The sequence below is a fragment of the Eurosta solidaginis genome, chromosome 1, assembly GCF_040869045.1.
Source record: "Eurosta solidaginis isolate ZX-2024a chromosome 1, ASM4086904v1, whole genome shotgun sequence".
Taxonomy (NCBI): Eukaryota; Metazoa; Arthropoda; class Insecta; order Diptera; family Tephritidae; genus Eurosta; species Eurosta solidaginis.
Window position 1 is genome coordinate 342,379,905 of NC_090319.1, and position 19,588 is coordinate 342,399,492.

Below are 19,588 nucleotides of genomic sequence, written 5' to 3' on the forward strand. Positions count from 1 at the left end.
CATTTTAAGAGGGAGTGGGCATTAGGTCTATAGGTGGACGCCTTTTCGAGATATCGCCATTAGGGTGGGCCAGGGTGACTCTAGAATGTGTTTGTACGATATGGGTATCAAATGAAAGGTGGTAATGAGTACTTTAAAAGGGAGTAATCCTTAGTTCTATAGGTGGACGCCTTTTCGAGATATCGCCATTAGGGTGGGCCAGGTGTGACTCTAGAATGTTTGTACGATATGGGTATCAAACGAAAGCTGTTACTGAGCATTTTAAGAGGGAGTGGGCATTAGGTCTATAGGTGGACGCCTTTTCAAGATATCGCCATTAGGGTGGGCCAGGGGTGACTCTAGAATGTTTGTACGATATGGGTATCAAACGAAAGGTGTTACTGAGCATTTTAAGAGGGAGTGGACACTAGGTCTATAGGTGGACGCCTTTTCGAGATATCGCCTTTAGGGTGGGCCAGGGGTGACTCTAGAATGTGTCACGTAACCTCTATCCAACACTAAAAATGCCATTGTAATACGACCCTGATCTAAACTTAAGACAACCCTACATACGCTACAACTGTCGTTGATGTACAAAAACGAAAGGAGAGTCGTGTAGTAGCCGCCGTGAAGAAAAGTTGAACCTTCAGCAATCAACGATCATACATTTTCAATAAACATATATTTGACTAAAATATTATTCATTAAACTCTGTGAATTCTTTTAAACGTTAATTAAAAACGCAAACTAATATTATCCACGCTTACATGCGTAGCCATCCATGAATTCAGTGTTACTTTATTTTAATACGTGAATAGGTATGTGGTAAGGTAAGTGCGAAAACTACTACATGACAATTATTCAGAAGTAGGGATCGAACTCCCCTTCAAACGCAAACGTTTAAGAAAATAAGAAAAAATGCTTTTCGTATAAGTGAAGTGAAGTGCTGTAGTGAAAAGTCCGATAATTGCATATATAAGATTATATGTACAAACGTTAAGCATGTGCGAAATGCTTTAAAACGAATATACATATGTACGTATATACATATGTATTTGTGATTGAGACTCCCATGAACGTTTGCATGTGAGACTTGCAAAAAAAACGTTTCAAATCGTATATTTATGCTGTTGTGGGCATACGCTTTGTCCATCGCGAATGCAGTTTTGTTGTGCGCGATTTGAAATAACGTCGGTATGTATCCGAACTTTTGGAAGTAGCAGCGTTTAAGCTACAAAACGAATTTGGTCAAAGTTAAATCGGTTAATTTAAACAAATTTTCACTACACGCATATTCGTGCATAATAAATAAATGCATGTAAAGAAAAAAGACGACCTTACCACACGTTATACCACACGCTAAAATAAGTTAGAGAAAACAAAATAGTGCTTTTGTACGAATGAACTTAAAGCAAACGACGAAAGTAAAGTAAAAGCTTGCGATCTCTTTTACACTCTCAACAAGTTAAAATAAGTTAGACAGAACATAATAGTGCTTTTGTGCGAACGAAGTTAAAAGCAAACGATAAAACTGAAGTAAAAGCTTGCGATCTCTTTTACATTCTCATATGAAAGACAAAATTCTAATTAGATTTTGTGCGAATAAGAAAAACAAACGAAACAAAACTAAAAAGGGAAATTGATTATCAGAGTAATAGTGTTCACTCTGTTTAATAAGTGCATTAGCTACCACGATTGAAAGGGGTTGATTTTACGTATTATAATAATCAAAACAAAAGTGCAAAATGTCTTTACGAAAAATGAAGGTGCAAGAATTGAAAAACGAATGTAAAAAATTTGGTTTGTCTACGTCCGGACGGAAAAACGAATTGTTAGGACGTTTAATGCAGCATATGAATGGTGAAAATAATGAAAGCGATGAAGAAACGTTAATGCAAAACGATTTCTCGGTAATACAGCGCGTTTCTAATTTAGAAAGGACAATAGCGGAATTGCATTTGCAATTATCAACTCCAAGACCGAACGCCGTGTCAAGAAATTTGGAGCGTATAATACAGGGATGCACCTTAACGTTAAGCTAATCGTTTATCAAAAAATTTCCACCGTTTCCGTTGAAGCACTTCGAAATATTATCGATAAAGAAATTATCAAGATAAATTGTATCTCGTTTTTAACCGAAACGAAAAGCTTTCGTTAACGTTAAAAACGTTAACAAAAACGTGATACTTTATGTTTGAATTGTGCTGGCAATGCTATAGCCATGGTGAAGCCGTAAGGTGGCAACAACGAGCGCACATACACACACAAACTCTATGTAATTTGTTTGTGTAATTCGTTGGTGGTAATGTCAAAAATACTCTGAGAAATGTTTGTACTGTCAAAATTCATGAGAAAAGTTGCAATCAGCTTGGCTAATGCTTTCACCTTTAATGACTCCGCCATCAATCAGCTTTGCCAGCATAGTTTGAAATTAATAATCAACATAAACGATTTGCTTTCGTTTTGATATGGCAGAAAACGAAACGAAATCATTTCGTTAATTTGACGATCTTAACGTTAATAAACGAAACGAAATGACTTCGTTTCGTTTATTAACGTTGATTATCGTAACGAAATGATATCGTTTCGTTGGTTAAGCATGCCTGGTATAATATCGTCGACTCCTGTACCAGCAGTGTACACTACCGCGTCAAATTATATACCACCACGTACCTCACAAGCCATTCCTTCGCAATGGGAATCGGCAAATACGGGTTATGCAACAAGTGCTGTGCCAAATCAAAATATACGAAATAATGCAATATATACCAGTGTGCCAGTGTCATACAGCAACGTGCGTAATGCTGTGCCACCACAAAATGTGCCATATGCTTATGGGCATTACACTCCCGGTTTATATAATAATTAGCCTTATCAAAGTCATATTCGTGACATAATTGAGCTGTTGCCAATTTTTGATCCGACTTCAGATAAATCGTTGAATTCGCGACAATTTGTTAAACGTGTAGAACTATTAAAAGAAACGTACCAATGGAATGAAAGTGTTTTACTTTTTGCATTACAACAAAAAATGCGTGGTTCAGCCAAATTGTGGATCGACGCGCAACAATGCGTTTTTGTTTCGTGGCCACAATTTGTGAACAAGTTTTTATTAGATTTTCCGCATATCGACAACGAAGCCGACGTGCATTTAAAAATGTCTCAAACGAAACGTCAAAACGCGGAGACACCGACGGAATATTATTATCGAATGTTGGCGCTCGGTACAAAAGGTGGACTACCGGAGCCCTGTATTGTGCGCCATATTGTTAATGGGATTAACGATATCGATTTAAAGAGAAAAATATCTAACGAATATAAGTGTTGTCAAGACTTACTCCGTGATATAGTAAGCTATTGCATTTATAATGAACCGAAGACAATTGAAAAGAAAACGAAAAACTTTGTGCAACTGGCGCGAAATAATACGAATACGCGTGAATCGAATATAAACGAAAACAAACAAAAGACAACGCCGCGTGTAAAGGTAGCATTGGAAAATGTAAAGTGCTATAATTGTGCAAAATTCGGGCATTATTCTACTAATTGTCCAGAGCCGCAGAAAAAGCCACGTTGTGCTAATTGCAATCGTACGTCGCATACCACCGATAAGTGTCCATCAAAGGCAAAAGATATAAATAAAATTTTAGAAAATACAATGCGGTGTGAAAAATCTGAAAATATCATAAAAATTATTTTAGTAAACGGACAGGAAACGAAATCCATCGTGGATCCGGGTAGTACATGTACTCTAATAAAAAAATCATTCGCCGAAGAAGTAGGAGTGTGTGAAGAATATAACACCAAACTACACGGTTTTGCGGGTGGTGAATACGTTTGCTCGGGAAAAGTAAGAGTTCCTCTTGTGATCGACAACAATAAAATTGTTTCTGACTTACTAATAGTTGACGATAATTTAATTAAAGAAAATGTGCTTTTGGGTAAAGATGTTTTATGTCGCGCTGATAAACGATTAGTTGTCGAAGGTGACAAATGTACAATTGAACGTATACAATTGATTAACGCGTGCGGCGATTTAAACGAAAATGAACGTAAAACGCTTGATAAACTGATAAAAAATTACGGCGATGTATTCGCGAATAATGTTTCCGAAATAGGAAAATGTGCTATTGCCAAAATGAGTATTAAATTGAATACTGACGTACCTATATGTCTCAAACCGTATCGCGTGCGGTTCGCGAAAAGACCTATAATTACGAAAATAATCTCGGAATTACTCGAAAACGATATTATACGTCAAAGTGAATCGCCATACTCTTCACCGGTCGTGCTCGTTGACAAGAAGAGTGGTGATCATCGGTTATGCATTGATTATAGATGTTTAAATAAAATAACCATTAAACAACCGTTTCCCATGCCGAACATGGAAGAGCAGTTTGCTCAGTTAGCCGGTAATACATATTTCACAACCCTCGATTTAAGAATGGGGTACCACCAGATCGAAATTGAAGAAAATTCAAAAAAATTTACCGCGTTTGTTACTACAGAGGGACATTATGAATTTAATAGAATGCCCTTTGGTCTCGTCAATGCGCCAGCTGTGTTTCAGTGCATAATGAACAATATAGTGTCGAAAATGCCAGCAAACGAAGTGCTTGTGTATTTAGATGACGTGATAATACCGAGCAAAACGGTTGAAGAAGGACTAAATCGATTGCGAAAATTTTTTATTTTGTTAAGAGAAGCAAATCTCACGTTACGCATCGACAAATGCAAATTTTTAGAAAAGAAAATCGAGCATTTGGGACATGTTATAGATGAAAATGGAATCACACCGGGTAAGACAAAAATTAACGCTATATTAAATTTTCCGAAACCCAAAAATATAACAGAAGTAAGAAGATTCCTTGGCCTTACAGGATTCTTCCGTAAGTTTGTTGAAAACTATTCCCTAATCGCTAAACCTTTAACAAAACTTTTGCACAAAGAAAATGTTTACAATTTTGTCTGGGGGGAAAACCCACAAAACGCGTTCACGACGCTCATTAAAATATTAGCAGCTGAGCCTATCCTCGCATTATACGACATTAATTCTCAACATGAAGTTCATACAGATGCAAGCAGCGTAGGGCTTGCAGGCGTGTTATTGCAGTCGTCAGACGGGAAAAATTGGAAACCAGTTTTTTATTATAGTCGTCATTGTACCGCTAGCGAAAGTAAATGTCACAGCTATGAACTCGAAGTTCTAGCTGTTGTAGAAACTTTAGAGCGATTCCGAATATACCTATTAGGTAAGCGTTTCCGTGTAGTAACAGATTGCTCTGCTATTGCACACGTTAAAGAAAACAAGGAGCTTAAGCCAAAAATTGCTCGATGGTGGCTTAAGCTACTTGAATACGATTTCGAATGTGTTCATCGTCAGGGTTCTCGACTTCAACATGTTGATGCGCTTAGCCGCATGCCAAACGAACCCAGTAGGGAAATTGAACCAGCCGGGTTAGTACTGAAAGTAACCGCAAACGTGGAGGATTGGTTGCTAACGATGCAATTACAGGATGAAAAATTGCACAACATTATATCTGTGTTGAACGGTACAAATAAAGCTGCTGAAGCGAATCAAATTAAACTAGAATATCAACTTCAAAATCATCGACTTTACCGAAAACAGCCAGACGGACTTAAGTTTGTAGTGCCAAAAGCTGTACGGTGGCTTATATTACAATACTGTCATGACAAAGTAGGGCACCAAGCAGTAGAAAAACGTTAGAGCGCCTTAAGCAGGCGTATTGGTTTCCGCAAATGCGAAAATATGTAAAGCAATATATTTCCGCATGTGTCGATTGCTGCTATAAGAAACAACGCTCAGGAAAAACCGAAGGTAGTCTCCATTACAGCGAAGTTAAACCTATTCCTTTTTATCGAATACATATCGACCACATGGGTCCATTTGTGAAAAGTAAACGTGGAAATTGCTACGTACTCGCGATTTCCGATTCATTTAGTAAATTTCTCATAGTTAAAGCTGTTCGAGATACAAAAACGATTCACGTACTTAAAACACTCAACGAAATGACTAGTTACTTTGGACTTCCATCGCAGATCGTATCTGATAGGGGTACGGCGTTCACGTCCAAAGCATTTGAGTCTTATTGCGACAATAACAACATACAACATATAAAAACCGCAGTGCGCACTCCAAGAGCAAACGGTCAGGTGGAGCGCGCCAACCAGCTTATACTTTCATTTATACGAACAACAACAGAAGAGCCTAAAGACTGGGATTTAACGCTCCGAAACCTGCAATGGTCCGTAAATTCCCAGAAAAATTCAACAACGGGTTTTACCCCGAATCAACTTGTATTTGACTTCAACCTTCGAGATGTTATCCAGAATCAAATTATAGCCGCAATTCAGGATGATATAGAAACAAAACCAACAACGACAATCACCGATAAGCACGAACAAGCCGCAATTAATATAAACAACGAACATGAAAAGTGGAAGCAGAGATTTGATCGAAAACATGCAACACCGAAAATATACGTCGAAAACGATCTCGTCGTCATTGAGAACGAACCATCGTCTGTAGGCGAATCACGAAAACTGGAGCCGAAGTATCGTGGCCCCTATATTATTCGAAAAGTTTTGGGCAACGATAGATACCTCATCGAAGATATACCTGGTTATCAAGTCACGTCAAAGAAATTCTGTTCAGTATACACCGTCGATAAAATCAAACCGTGGTGTAGCACTTGCCCAGAATTAGATATCGACGATTCAAGCGACGAAGACATCGAGGCCGATATCTAGTCAGGAAAGGCCGAGCTGTCACGTAACCTCTATCCAACACTAAAAATGCCATTGCAATACGAACCTGATCTAAACTTAAGACAACCCTACATACGCTACAACTGTCGTTGATGTACAAAAACGAAAGGAGAGTCGTGTAGTAGCCGCCGTGAAGAACAGTTGAACTTTCAGCAATCAACGATCATACATTTTCAATAAACATATATTTGATTAAAATATTATTCATTAAACTCTGTGAATTCTTTTAAACGTTAATTAAAAACGCAAACTAATATTATCCACGCTTACATGCGTAGCCATCCATGAATTCAGTGTTACTTTATTTTATACGTGAATAGGTATGTGGTAAGGTAAGTGCGAAAACTACTACATGACAAATGTTTGTACGATATGGGTATCAAACGAAAGGTGTTACTGAGCATTTTAAGAGGGAGGGGGCATTAGGTCTATAGGTGGACGCCTTTTCGAGATATCGCCATTAGGGTGGGACAGGGGTGACTCTGGTATGTTTTTGTACGATATGGATATCAAATTAAAGGTATTAATGAGGGTTTTAAAAGCGAGTGGCCCTTAGATGTATATGTGAAGGCGTTCTCGCGATATCGACCAAAATGTGGACCAGGTGATCCAGAAAATCATCTGTCGGGTACTGCTAATTTATTTATATATGCAATACCACTAACAGTATTCCTGCCAAGATTCCAAGGGCTGTTGATTTCGCCTTGTAGAACTTTTTCATTTTCTTCTACTTAATATGGTAGGTGTCACACCCATTTTACAAAGTTTTTTCCAAAGTTATATTTTGCGTCAATAAACCAATCCAGTTACCATGTTTCATCCCTTTTTTCGTATTTGGTATAGAATTATGGCATTTTTTTCATTTTTCGTAATTTTCGATATCGATAAAGTGGTCGTGGTTATGGTCAGATTTCTCCCATTTTTTATACCAAGAAAAAGTGAGCTCAGGTAAGTACGTGGGCTAAGTTTAGTAAAGATATATCGGATTTTGCTCAAGTTATTGTGTTAATGGCCGAGCGGAAGGACAGACGGTGGACTGTGTATAAAAACTGGGCGTGGCTTCCACCGATTTCGCCCATTTTCACAGAGAACAGTTACCGTCATAGAATCTATGCTCCTACCAAATTTGAGAAGGATTGGTAAATTTTTGTTCAACTTATGGCAATAAAAGTATTCTAGACAAACTAAATGAAAATGGGCGGAGCCACGCCCATTTTGAAATTTTCTTTTATTTTTGTATTTTGTTGCATCATATCATTACTGGAGTTGAATTTTGACTTAATTTACTTATATACAGTAAAGATATTAAATTTTTTGTTAAAATTTGAATTTAAAAAAATTTTTTTTTAAAAAGTGGGCGTGTTCTTCATCCAATTTTGCTAATTTTTATTTAGCACATATAGAGTAATAGTAGTAACGTTCCTGCCAAATTTCATCATGATATCTTCAACGACTGCCAAATTACAGCTTGCAAAACTTTTAAATTACCTTCTTGTAAAAGTGGGCGGTGCCACGCCCATTGTCCAAAATCTTACTAATTTTCTATTCTGCGTCATAACGTCAACCCATCTACCAAGTTTCGTCGCTTTATCTGTCTTTTGTAATGAGTTATCGCACTTTTTCGGTTTTTCGAAATTTTCGATATCGAAAAAGTGGGCGTGGTTATAGTCCGATATCGTTCATTTTAAATAGCGATCTGAGATGAGTGCTCAGGAACCTACATACCAAATTTCATCAAGATACCTCAAAATTTACTCAAGTTATCGTGTTAACGGACGGACGGACGGACGGACGGACATGGCTCAATCAAATTTTTTTTCGATCCTGATTATTTTGATATATGGAAGTCTATATCTATCTCGATTCCTTTATATATATACAACCAACCGTTATCCAATCAAACTTAATATACTCTGTGAGCTCTGCTCAACTGAGTATAAAAATTACTGCCAATATCCGTTACACTTCCAGGCCACTTTGTATCACATAACGGCTCAGAGCCTGGCGCTTGTCTGTTCGAGTGATAGTGGTGGTAACGTGCTCCGTCTACCACGCCGAAGGTGCATCAAAAATTTAAAAAATTAGTTTTTTTCAATTAGACCCGAACCTCGGCAGTGGTTGGGCAAATACTCCGAGTTCATTTCTGCCATGGAAAGCAAATTGAACGAGAAGCTGGGCCTAAATCTTCTTTGAGGTAAATCGCGCCAAGTATGTTAGTTATGTTTGTAGTAGCGCTGGATATTATCCCTTCCATCGCATTCTCAATCGCGGCAGCTCCCGCTTCGAACACTAGAGTGATCGAGGCTGTCGAGGTGATATACATAGATGCATCGTCCACTTATATCAATAAAAAGAAACATACAAAGCAGATTCAATAACCTAGCGATCTCCGACTCGTACTCCTGAGACACCTGCAAGGTAACCAAGAACACTTGGCCAAATTACGATAATAAAAGAACAGAGGAGCTACTTAATAGATCAAGGGAAGAAATCTTTATGATCACAACCTCAATCACAGGTCACTCATTGCTTGGCCTGAACGCTGAAAGAATGGGGATCGCTTTTAACCAGGGGCAGAAACTGTTATTCCTTTTATAATATAATTCCTTGCAAAACTATTAATTTTGGACTTTTACTATATTTGGATCAAGATAAAAATTTTTTTCGGATTTTTAATACCTGAGTCCGATAAAACTAGTTAAACTCTGACTTTTAAAAATAAAAGTCCGGAAATAAAGTTAAAGCCGGACTTGATTACAAAGAAACGGCTTATCCGAAATAAAAAACTTTTTTTAAATAAAGTTTTTTTTTTAATTCAGATAAGCGGTTTCGTTTTAAATACATTTTTTTTTTAAATTCGGATAAGCCGTTTCTTTGTTATCAAGCCGGACTTTAATTTTGGCCTTAAAAATAAAAGGCCGGGTTTAACTTTTATTTCCGGACTTTTATTTTTAAAAGTCCGATTTTAACTAGTTTTATCGGACTCAAAAAATAAAAATACAGATTTTACTGTTATATGTGGACTTTACGGAAAAAGTTCGAAAAATAAAGACAGCGAGTACACAACACCTCAAAACTTGCCAATGGCTTCCTTATAGCAGTGCTAGGGAACCAAGGCTTTCCTAGAACTATCCTTACTATTAAGTTTGAAATGCAGCCCCTCTCCAGTACAATGCCTATATTTTTAGCCGTATCAAATATCACCAGCGTTATTCTGACAATCTAAGTAGGGCTAAAAGCTGCGACCTTATCTATCTCGGTTGTCAGTTCGAAAGCGCCCTATCTCCCTATACGCTTTCAACGGCAGCCGTCTCTATGTACTGGATCGGCTCGGGCTTTTTCTCAACCAAGGGCTGTAATTTTAGTGTCACCACATTTAAAATGCTGCAACAACAACAAAAACAACAAAACGTCCTACCTGAGAATATTTTTCAAAAATCTCAGAACTCGGCTGAAGAACGCCATACCTCATAAACGCCTCAGCTGATGTCAAAATATATTGAATTCAAGCTGAGATAGTTTTTCAAAAAAGTTCTGAGATCGGCCACTCTTCAACCGAGTTCTGATATATGGCAGTTTGAAACAAATTCAGAAATAGATCGTTATTCGAAAGTTTTCTGAGATAAAACGTTTTCGAAACGGGATATGGTGATATTTCGGCATTCAATATCCCCTCGCAAAAAGAACTACTCCAGTTTTCCTAAGATTTACCAGTCAGTCCTCATGCCACGATTCGCATATTCATCGTGTCCTGATACAAATGCAGAATATCGCGCCCGTTAACCAGAAGTTCACAGCTGACCAGGATTCCCAGGTCATCTGTATAGTTAAAAATGGGCAACCACTGGCTTCGATGGCCACCATAAGCTCGTTTACTGTCACAACTCTGAGACACATAGAAGCCCTTGTGACATGCATCTGTACACTCCTCTCCCAATTGGGGTCCAACCTCGCCTTGCTGCGAGATTTATGTTGCACAGAAGTTGGTTAATGAACTCCTACCTCCCTTGACGACTCTCAATAGCCCCGCCCAGTATAATATTAAATGCCCCTTCGGACTAACAAAAATATTTATAGATTCCTTATATCATAAGCTAATATGTAATTGTTGATAATCTACTCACCATCGTAACAAGTCGGACCGGTATACGACGTCATATCACATTCACAAACATAAGCGTTCCATTGTTGTACACAAAGACCACGATTGGCGCATGCATTCTGACTACATTTAGTTGGACCTTCACAACCCGACACCACCAAAGAACTCGGCACTACAGCATCACTAGTCAGCGTAGGTGATGTATCTCCCAAATCCAGAGATGCAAGACAACCCTCAAAACCGGAACGTGATGAAATAGATGCTGGTAATTTTGCATACATATCCTTGAAAACGCCACCAATATAAAGTATGCCCGCAAGTTCCAAATGCATGCTATTGCCAGTTAATGTCACAATTTCAAATGAATCATCCACAGTGAGTGTATGCGTTTTGGGACCCGGCCGCCGAATGCTCACTTGATGCCATCGATTATCATTCATATGTATACGTGATTTATCACGCATTGTCACCGGTCCATCACCAATATCGAAAGTGTAATGTATATGACCATTAACCAATTCCAAAGCAATGAAATCATTACGACGTCCACCATTGTAGAGTAGTAGGCCATTCGGCTCGACAGTTTTAAAACGGAAATCAACTGAAACGCTTGAGTATGCTTTGAGCATTGGTAGGCCGACGTACGAGTGTTTGGAGCGAAAGGTAGCTGCATGGTAGGGATTGCCGGGTGGTGAATTTACAAAGCGAGCTGTCAACTTAAATGTAGCGCTTGGCAAAGCCGATAATTCGGGTCCCAAATTTTTTACAATATCGATGTATCTAAAATTTATACGGGAAAGTATTTGCGTGTGTATGTGTGAAAGATTATTTGAACTGTTAAACTTATGACCTTATTCTATAAATAGAATTATCTGGTATACCATCGGCTTAGAAATTACATCGATTATGGTTTAAAAAAGGACTTCTCAAAGTCAAATTCAGAGCAAGGTCCTGGCATAGAAAGATCCTTTAGGTATCTCACGAACGAAAAACGCGCAACTCACTATACGAACTACATGCTTCCCTTTATTTTAGAAGTATTACAATTTAAGGGCCTAATACAAGGACGAATCACTATCCCTTACAGCCAAGATCAGCGCCAGCCTAAGAGCTGTATATCTTCTTTAAATAAAAGGAAATGTAGGTGTTTAAATGCGGCAATCGGGACAGTAAACCAATAATTTCAGCTTTCACATCTGCTATTTGAGAATGCCAATTAATATGTATATAAAGTATGCATATCTTTACGCCACTCCGTATCACCAATGAATAAATAGTTTCCGACGACTATGAAAAACCACCAGAAGGGAAGAGACCTACCGACAGAGCCAAATTGAGATCGAACACAACGAGAAGACTGTGCTAAACGCTACGATTGCTACTTTTTATTGAGTTGGCCGATGAGAAATAAAGTCCTCTCTCGACCAACAAGAGCCAAGCTCTACAAGCCACTAATGGTAACCGAGCTGCTTAATGCCGCAAAAGCCTTAATAATAACAATATTGAATGATGTGGCTTTGCAACAACTTCCACCAGCTAATTAGCACCGCAGAGCTCAAGTGACGGACAGCGTGTTGTTTTCACAGACATCTACATATTTTAGGGAGTTAAAATCCAGCTACTTCGTCTGCCTGACCACGTTTTGCTAATGAATGAAGTGACTTCAGCTCGAAAGTGCAAAGAGAGAGATTCTCCCCATTTTAGGGTATACCAAGTGTCAAACAATTTGAAATTCCCTGGCACTTCAGGAGCTATACATATAGACAAATAAAATATGCCTAAGATTAAGAATCAATACCAACACCAAGAACAAGGCCAAGACCAAGACAAATACCAAGACCAAGGCCAAGATCACGACAGATACCAAAACCAAGACCAAGGCCGACGCCGATACCAAGACAAATACCAAGACCAAGACCAAGTCCATGACCAAGACCAAGACCAACGCCCAGACCAAGACAAATACCTAGACCTAGACCAAGACCATGACCAATACCACGGCCAAGACCTAGAGCAAAACCAAGACCAAGACCTAGACCAAACCAAAGACAATTATAAAGCCAAGGCCACTACCAACACCACGACCAAGACTAAGAGCAAGGCCAAGGCCAATACTAAGACTAAAAGCTAGACCAAGAGCAATATAATACATGGTGAAGATGAAGGCCAAGAGTATCGTCTTTCTTTCGTCAAATATACAACAAAGGAGGAGACGAATTCTTGGATAAGACTGATATTAAGACGTATATACAAACTATATCGAGTACAAAAATAAAGAAAATAATAAATTGGAGACGGAGGCAAAGAAGACGACGAAAACAAAGACTACCACTAACACAAATTGTAAAGGGGTGGCGGAGGTAGCAAATGGAAACAGGAGCTGAGTGGATGTTGATAGACCCAAACAAATCGCTGGTACAAAGCACCCACCACAAAGTGAAAAAGAAGATGAGCTATGGAGGCGGTGGTATTTTGGTTGCCGTTTTGAGCATAGAGGCAGGCCTCCCAGGAAAAATGGACAAGTTATGCCGTAGGCTTTGGCGCACTCTAAGAGTTAAGGGGATAACTTTAGGGAACGTACCCAAACTACGTGACCCATTTTCTACAACTTTTTATTCCTCTCCCCCTCCTCGGTGACCACCGGTACTATATATATATATTTTTATTTTTTATTTCTTTTCATATAATTCAACTTTAACGATAACGCTTCCAGCATCAAGCCACTGGGATACATTGCAGATTATGGGAGCAGTGGCATCAAGATTTTCCTCAGACGTAATTATTTTTTCCTAGTCGACAGCCTCGATGTATCCACTGCGCGCTTTGCTCCACGATACGTAAGATCTCTTTTGGTCTCCTGGAGAGGACCTGCAGAGGTCGCACGAGAGACCCGTCGTCCACTGCATTACCGTGCACGTTTTTCTGATGATTTTTTCATGGAAATTTGTGACGCGGAATAAATTCCACAAAAAAATTGCAAGATTTTCTAGAGATTATTGACTACGTGACAAAGTCTCAATCCCTCCCCTCCTCTCTGTGACCAGGTGTAATAACTAAAGAAACCCCCCTCCCGCCTAAAGGGGTCACGTAATTTGGGTACGTTCCCTTAGATATTTTACTTCTGCAGTCGCTACAAGTTTCGAACGCACGAAATACACCAAATCAACAAAGGTTTTGGTATGTTCTGAGGTGTATCCGCATCGGATGAAGAAGGGCTACAGGACGCCATTATGGTTAATGCAAAGTAAGCATTGGGAATAAACTACGGGTTTGCGTGGGAAACATTTGAAGATATAACTACTCCTGGTTGATTACAATTAGAAGAAATGTGACATGATGAAGTTTTAGGGGCTCTTACAAAGCTTGTACATACCTATGCCGGTCGTTTTTCTTGAATTTACTAATAGCTCGGAATACCATTCAGGACGTGGAGATGTGACACATAAGCAGGAGCAATCTTGAGATTATACTGCTTGGCTGAAGGACTGTTGTGATGAATATCAGCATCACTAAGTGATGCTAACATCACTAAGCGGGTATTAAATAAAGGCACAACAACAATAAAGCAAGCTGCCACACTTGTGTACGTAAACAAATCAATCATCATTTTCCTAACCTAACCTACAAGGCAACGGAGAGATACTCATAAACACATGTAATCATCAGGGGAAGTAGTACTCACATATACACACGCATATGGCTACAAACTACAAATATACATGTATATGGCTGGTAACCAAGCATGAAGTTAGCGAGATTACTAGACCTTAGGAGAAATGGGTGAACAAGGAAACCGAGAGTATAAAAGCAGCCCAAGCTGAGGCATCAGTTTTGATTTAAGCACGCTATTGGTTGTGAAGTATAAGTGTTATTGTGAAGTACTCTCAAAGTAGTCTAAAAAGACTATTTTGCATTATTGAATATTGGAGTTATTAATTCAATAGTTCAGTAGTAGTTGTAGCGATTCGAACGTTAGCAGTAGGTTTGGATTAAGCGGAATTGCCCAAAATTCGTTGCACTATTAATAACTTCTTAAACATTATCCGTGCGCCCAATATCCATGTCGTATTTGAGTTTACAAAAAATCTAATTTGAATTTAGAAGTCCTCAAGTAAAAATCAGGTACGTAAGGAAATTGATGCTAAATAAATATGAAATGAAATATACCCAAAATTAAATATTACCTTTGTCCATTAAAAATGAATCCCTGTAATTGTCCGATGAAATTAGGCATTGTCGATGTCATCTGTATTTCCTCTTCAGCATGAAACATTCCACCCAAATGAATGGAACGTATTTCTATGGTGCTATGACGACCAAGTATAGTCTCCGCTGTCAGAATATATCAAATTAAGCTAGATAAAAAAAATACTAAAACACACATGCACATTGTACACCTAAGGTACATACATAATTAATTTCAGCTACAGCATACTTATGTAATTTACTTGTTAGTTGGTTAGTTATGTGTATGTATGTATATGCCTGCTATTATGTTATAATAAGCAATTACAACATAGTACATATATACATTTGTTATATATACATACAATATATAAATTGTATATACATATGTATGTGTGTTTCAAGGCAGTTAGGATTTTACGATCTACTAATAAATTGTCTTCTTAAAATTACAACACATTACAATAATTTTGAATTACGAGAAGCGTGTATATGTATGTATGTATGGAAGTAAGTAAATATGTAGTATATATGTAATATTTTACGATTAATTATTGCTTTAATGTATATTTTGATTTTTTTTTGCTTTGATTTTGTGAGAGGCATACAAGTTAGTTGCATAGTAGTATAGAGTAGATGATAGTCTCATAAATAATTACGTATAAAAGTATAGCTGCAGATATACATACATACTAGACTGGGTCGATTTATTAACCGTTATGGCGCCATCGATTTCTCGATAGGATTTGGGCTCGGGAAAAAAAGTTCCACTACGCATACCCAAAACGATATTTTTCGAGCCTGCAAAATTTCATTTTTTTTTTTAATTTTTGTCGACTCTTATTTTTAAGGTTTTTTTCATGACCTACTAAAAAAATGTTCATATGTATATCTACCATACCTGTAAAGAAAAGGTACCAGTACAAGTACAAGTATCAGTACCTCAGTACATCGAAAAATGAGTACAAGTATAAATATCGAAGTACTTGTACTTGAATTGTTGAAGTACAAGTAAAGTACTTGTAAGTACTTTGATAAGTATTGAACGGTAACCAGCACCCTTCGATCACCTAACTTTGACAAAATTGTTGAAGAAGAATTTTACAGGTATTTTAATGATACATCAACAGATTTCAATATACTTCAGAGTTATCCTCTTTTGAAGGACATATCACTCAAAATGAATACACCCTCATCTTCCTCCGACCATCTATTTTCCGTAGCAGGCATTGTTTATAGTCCTAGAAGGCAATCAATTACGGACTTTTCGTTTGAAAAGCTAGTACTAATGAAGGCAAACTCAAAACTACTTTAACCCTGAGGCGTACGTCGTTTGAATTTTACTCTCAGTCTCCCACAATCGTAAAGAGAGAACATTCTTATTCTCAGTTTTCTCAGCTGCCATAACAGCTTGTCTGTGGGGGGGAGTTTTTGAGTAGTAACTTTTTTGTTTGCTGAAATATATAAGATTGTTTTTTAAAAATACGTCTAAAAGACATGTCGTTATCTTTTACGTGACTACAAATTTTATATGTAATTTTTACTAAAATGGTAATTTTAGCTAATATTTTTTTCAGTATAGTTTAAAACAGTTAATTCATTCAATTGAAGTACAAAAAGATGTATTTTATTTTAATTTTTTTGCTATAAACCGCAATCCTTCGAAAAACACTGATTTTTGTAAGGGCAAGTCGAAGACAAGTCAAACTTAATTTTTAATATATTAAAAAAACAATATTTTTCTTTATAAAACATTTAAAATAAGTGAATATATATCAAAAAAATGATCTAAAAAAAAAAATGTAAGTTTTCTTTATATCTATAGGGTCCTTTAGGGTAAAAAAATAACGTTATCTTTCTAGGGTTAATATTGTTAGCTGTTGTACAATTTATACTTATTTAATATGTTGTTTTACTTCTTGTTGCTTTCTAATATGAATTTTACTCATATTTTGATTTTCCATTTATGAATCAAACTGACATATTTTACCAGAAAAAGTACTTTCGTGTACTTGCAAGTATTTCGTAAGTATAACTACTTGTACATTCGAATTCGAAGTACAAGTACTGTAGTACTTATACTTTGTACTTAGATTTGAAGTACTTGAGTACTTGTACTTATTTGGTACTAGTAAAAGTATGTACTCTGATATCTACCCTGTCCGACCAAAAAATGTCAGCTAAAAACGTTGGCGATACCAGTTTTTTGAAAAAAATTTTGAAAAAATTTTTTTATACATGAAAATTTTACAATCAAATGAAATTTTTTTAGTAGGTCATGAAAAAAATCTTAAAAATCAAAGTCGAAAAAAAGTAAAAAAAATGAAATTTCGCGGGCTCGAGAATTATTTTTTTGGGTATGCGTAAGGGAACTGTTTTTCCTGAGCCCAAATCCTATCGAAAAATCAATGCCGCTATATCGGTTAACTTTCGTCCATGCAAATCGGCCCACCCTAAGACATACATATACAATTGATATATATTATAAATATATATGGCCGTATTTGTGTCTATAAAAACTTCACGTAATGTATAAGTACATGGCTCAATTATATGGTTGGCTCATCTCATCAGCTGATTTTATTTATTTCATTGCATGGTCGATGGGATTGTCAAAAGGAGATGGCAAACTCAAAATGAAACCAAAACATTGGCAACATTTTCTTAAACATACAAAAACTGCTAAATTTTATGTTTCCATTCCATATCATTTGCACCAACACCAATAAACAGATTTTGATAATTTGAACAGACAAATTTTGTTATTGTAAAGATGAGCCAACCATATAGTTGAACCATGGTATAAGTATGTATAAATATTTAATATATATAAAAAAAATTTCAAGCAATTCTGGTGAGTCATAATTTTTTGTTTATTTCGGTCACTAAAATTGTGCAGTTTAAATTTTCTTTTTAAATAAAATTGATATATTTCAGTAAAATAAAAATGAAAGAAAGAAAATACGTCCTTTCATAAAAATCACTTGCCGGTACGCATGCACACAGCAAACAATTTATTTTCAATTTCAAGACTGGTCACTCATTTTGCCTTTTACTAATATCAAGCTTGAAGGAAGGTTTAGAATTAGGAAAGTCATTGGGCGCTTTCAACAAAACAACCGTTGAGTGTTAAGTGATAACTATCTGAACGCACCGTTGCACGGTGGGGTATTTCATCAATATAGCTGGCCAAAGTCGATTTTTCAAAATATTCCAAATATTTTTAAATATACTCCCTGGCGTTCCTAGCTGCCCACTGAATAGTATACATACCCCAAAACCCATCTGCAACGTCAACGGAGCTAACTGCGCGCATCTAGAGTCATATAAAAATTGTGCGCAGTTCGATGTAGTTTTTGATTAAAAATCAATATAACCTAACCTAAACACTTGTTCAGTTGTTTAGCCCTAATCAAATCTAGTTACATTTTCTTTTAGAACAATGTGTAAATGTGTTTTTAATCCATATGTTAGATTTTTTATTCCGCATGTTTTAACTGATTTATTCTACATGTAATCCTACTACTTTTCAATATTATATTTTTTAAAAACCTTGCAAACAAAAAGATACATATATATTTTTTTTGATGGCATATCATATCAGTAATTTTTTGGCAATATATAAGCTTGTGTTTGTTTCAAAGTTTAGTAGCAAAAACGGCTGCGCGTACCCGTGATTTTTTAGTGGTGATACATTTTTAAGAGACTGATACCCCTAAGGCAAAAGGTGGCAAAATTGTGAAAACATCCTCAGTGGCAACACAGTTGAAAAGTCTTAAAATGTAATACTATATCGATGTACCAAATTTGACTCAAATCGGTTAAGCCGTTTCCGAGATGGTAGTGGATATACATAGAAATATAAAAAAGAAGGTGAGGTGGCAACTCTAAGTGGCAACCCTACTTAAAAGTATCAATAGAAATGCGGAGTAAAATACCTTCGTTTTATACCCATATTGACATACATATCTCATGTAATGCCAAAAAAAAGACCCGGGGTCCCCCCGAAACCGGGGCTCGATCCATAGTAATTATGCGCGGAACACCGTGAATTTACTGTCAAATATTTCCCTTCATAACAATGAAGTGAGGCATCTATTTTTTTAACAGAAATAACTCCCTTTTTTAGTTTTGGCCAGCTAGTTTTTTCAAATACCCCACCGTGCGTTTGCTATTTTTAACCCACCGTTTGCTATTTTTAAACCAACGGTTGGGATTTTATGTCAAATTACTGAGCATAAAGTTGTTTCGCTACATTTGCACAACGTATTTAGTCGGCTGTCTGACAGTTCTTTGAAATTTTAAATTGTTGTTGAATAAAATGTTTCCTCATAGTATCACGGCGAAGTATGAAACAATTTAAAATGTCCTTTTCTTTAAAATTTAAAGCAAATTGTTTCATTTGGTAGTTGCCTCAACACGCCGTCTTAGAACAAATTTTCTATCACTCAACTGACGGAAACATGTTTGCAACGTATTAACAAAAATGGTGTTCGCTGAAAAAGCCCATTGTATCACATATTTTAGCACAAG

The 19,588-nt window shown here is 36.9% G+C and overlaps 1 protein-coding gene across 19 annotated transcripts in view; it reads right to left on the reverse strand.

The window, feature by feature from the left end:
- Window positions 1–19,588, reverse strand: part of Nrx-1 (Neurexin 1) — a 119,347-nt gene that overhangs the window by 36,156 nt on the left and 63,603 nt on the right. For all 19 annotated transcript variants that reach the window (XR_010949063.1, XM_067762395.1, XM_067762394.1 and 16 more), the window contains 2 exons: window positions 15,055–15,202; window positions 10,893–11,650 (listed from right to left, as the gene is read on the reverse strand). Coding sequence is in view for 18 of the 19 variants with exons in the window: in XM_067762395.1 (XP_067618496.1) it covers window positions 10,893–11,650; window positions 15,055–15,202 (906 nt within the window). In the remaining variant the exon portion in view is untranslated. The remainder of the gene's footprint in view (window positions 1–10,892; window positions 11,651–15,054; window positions 15,203–19,588) is intronic.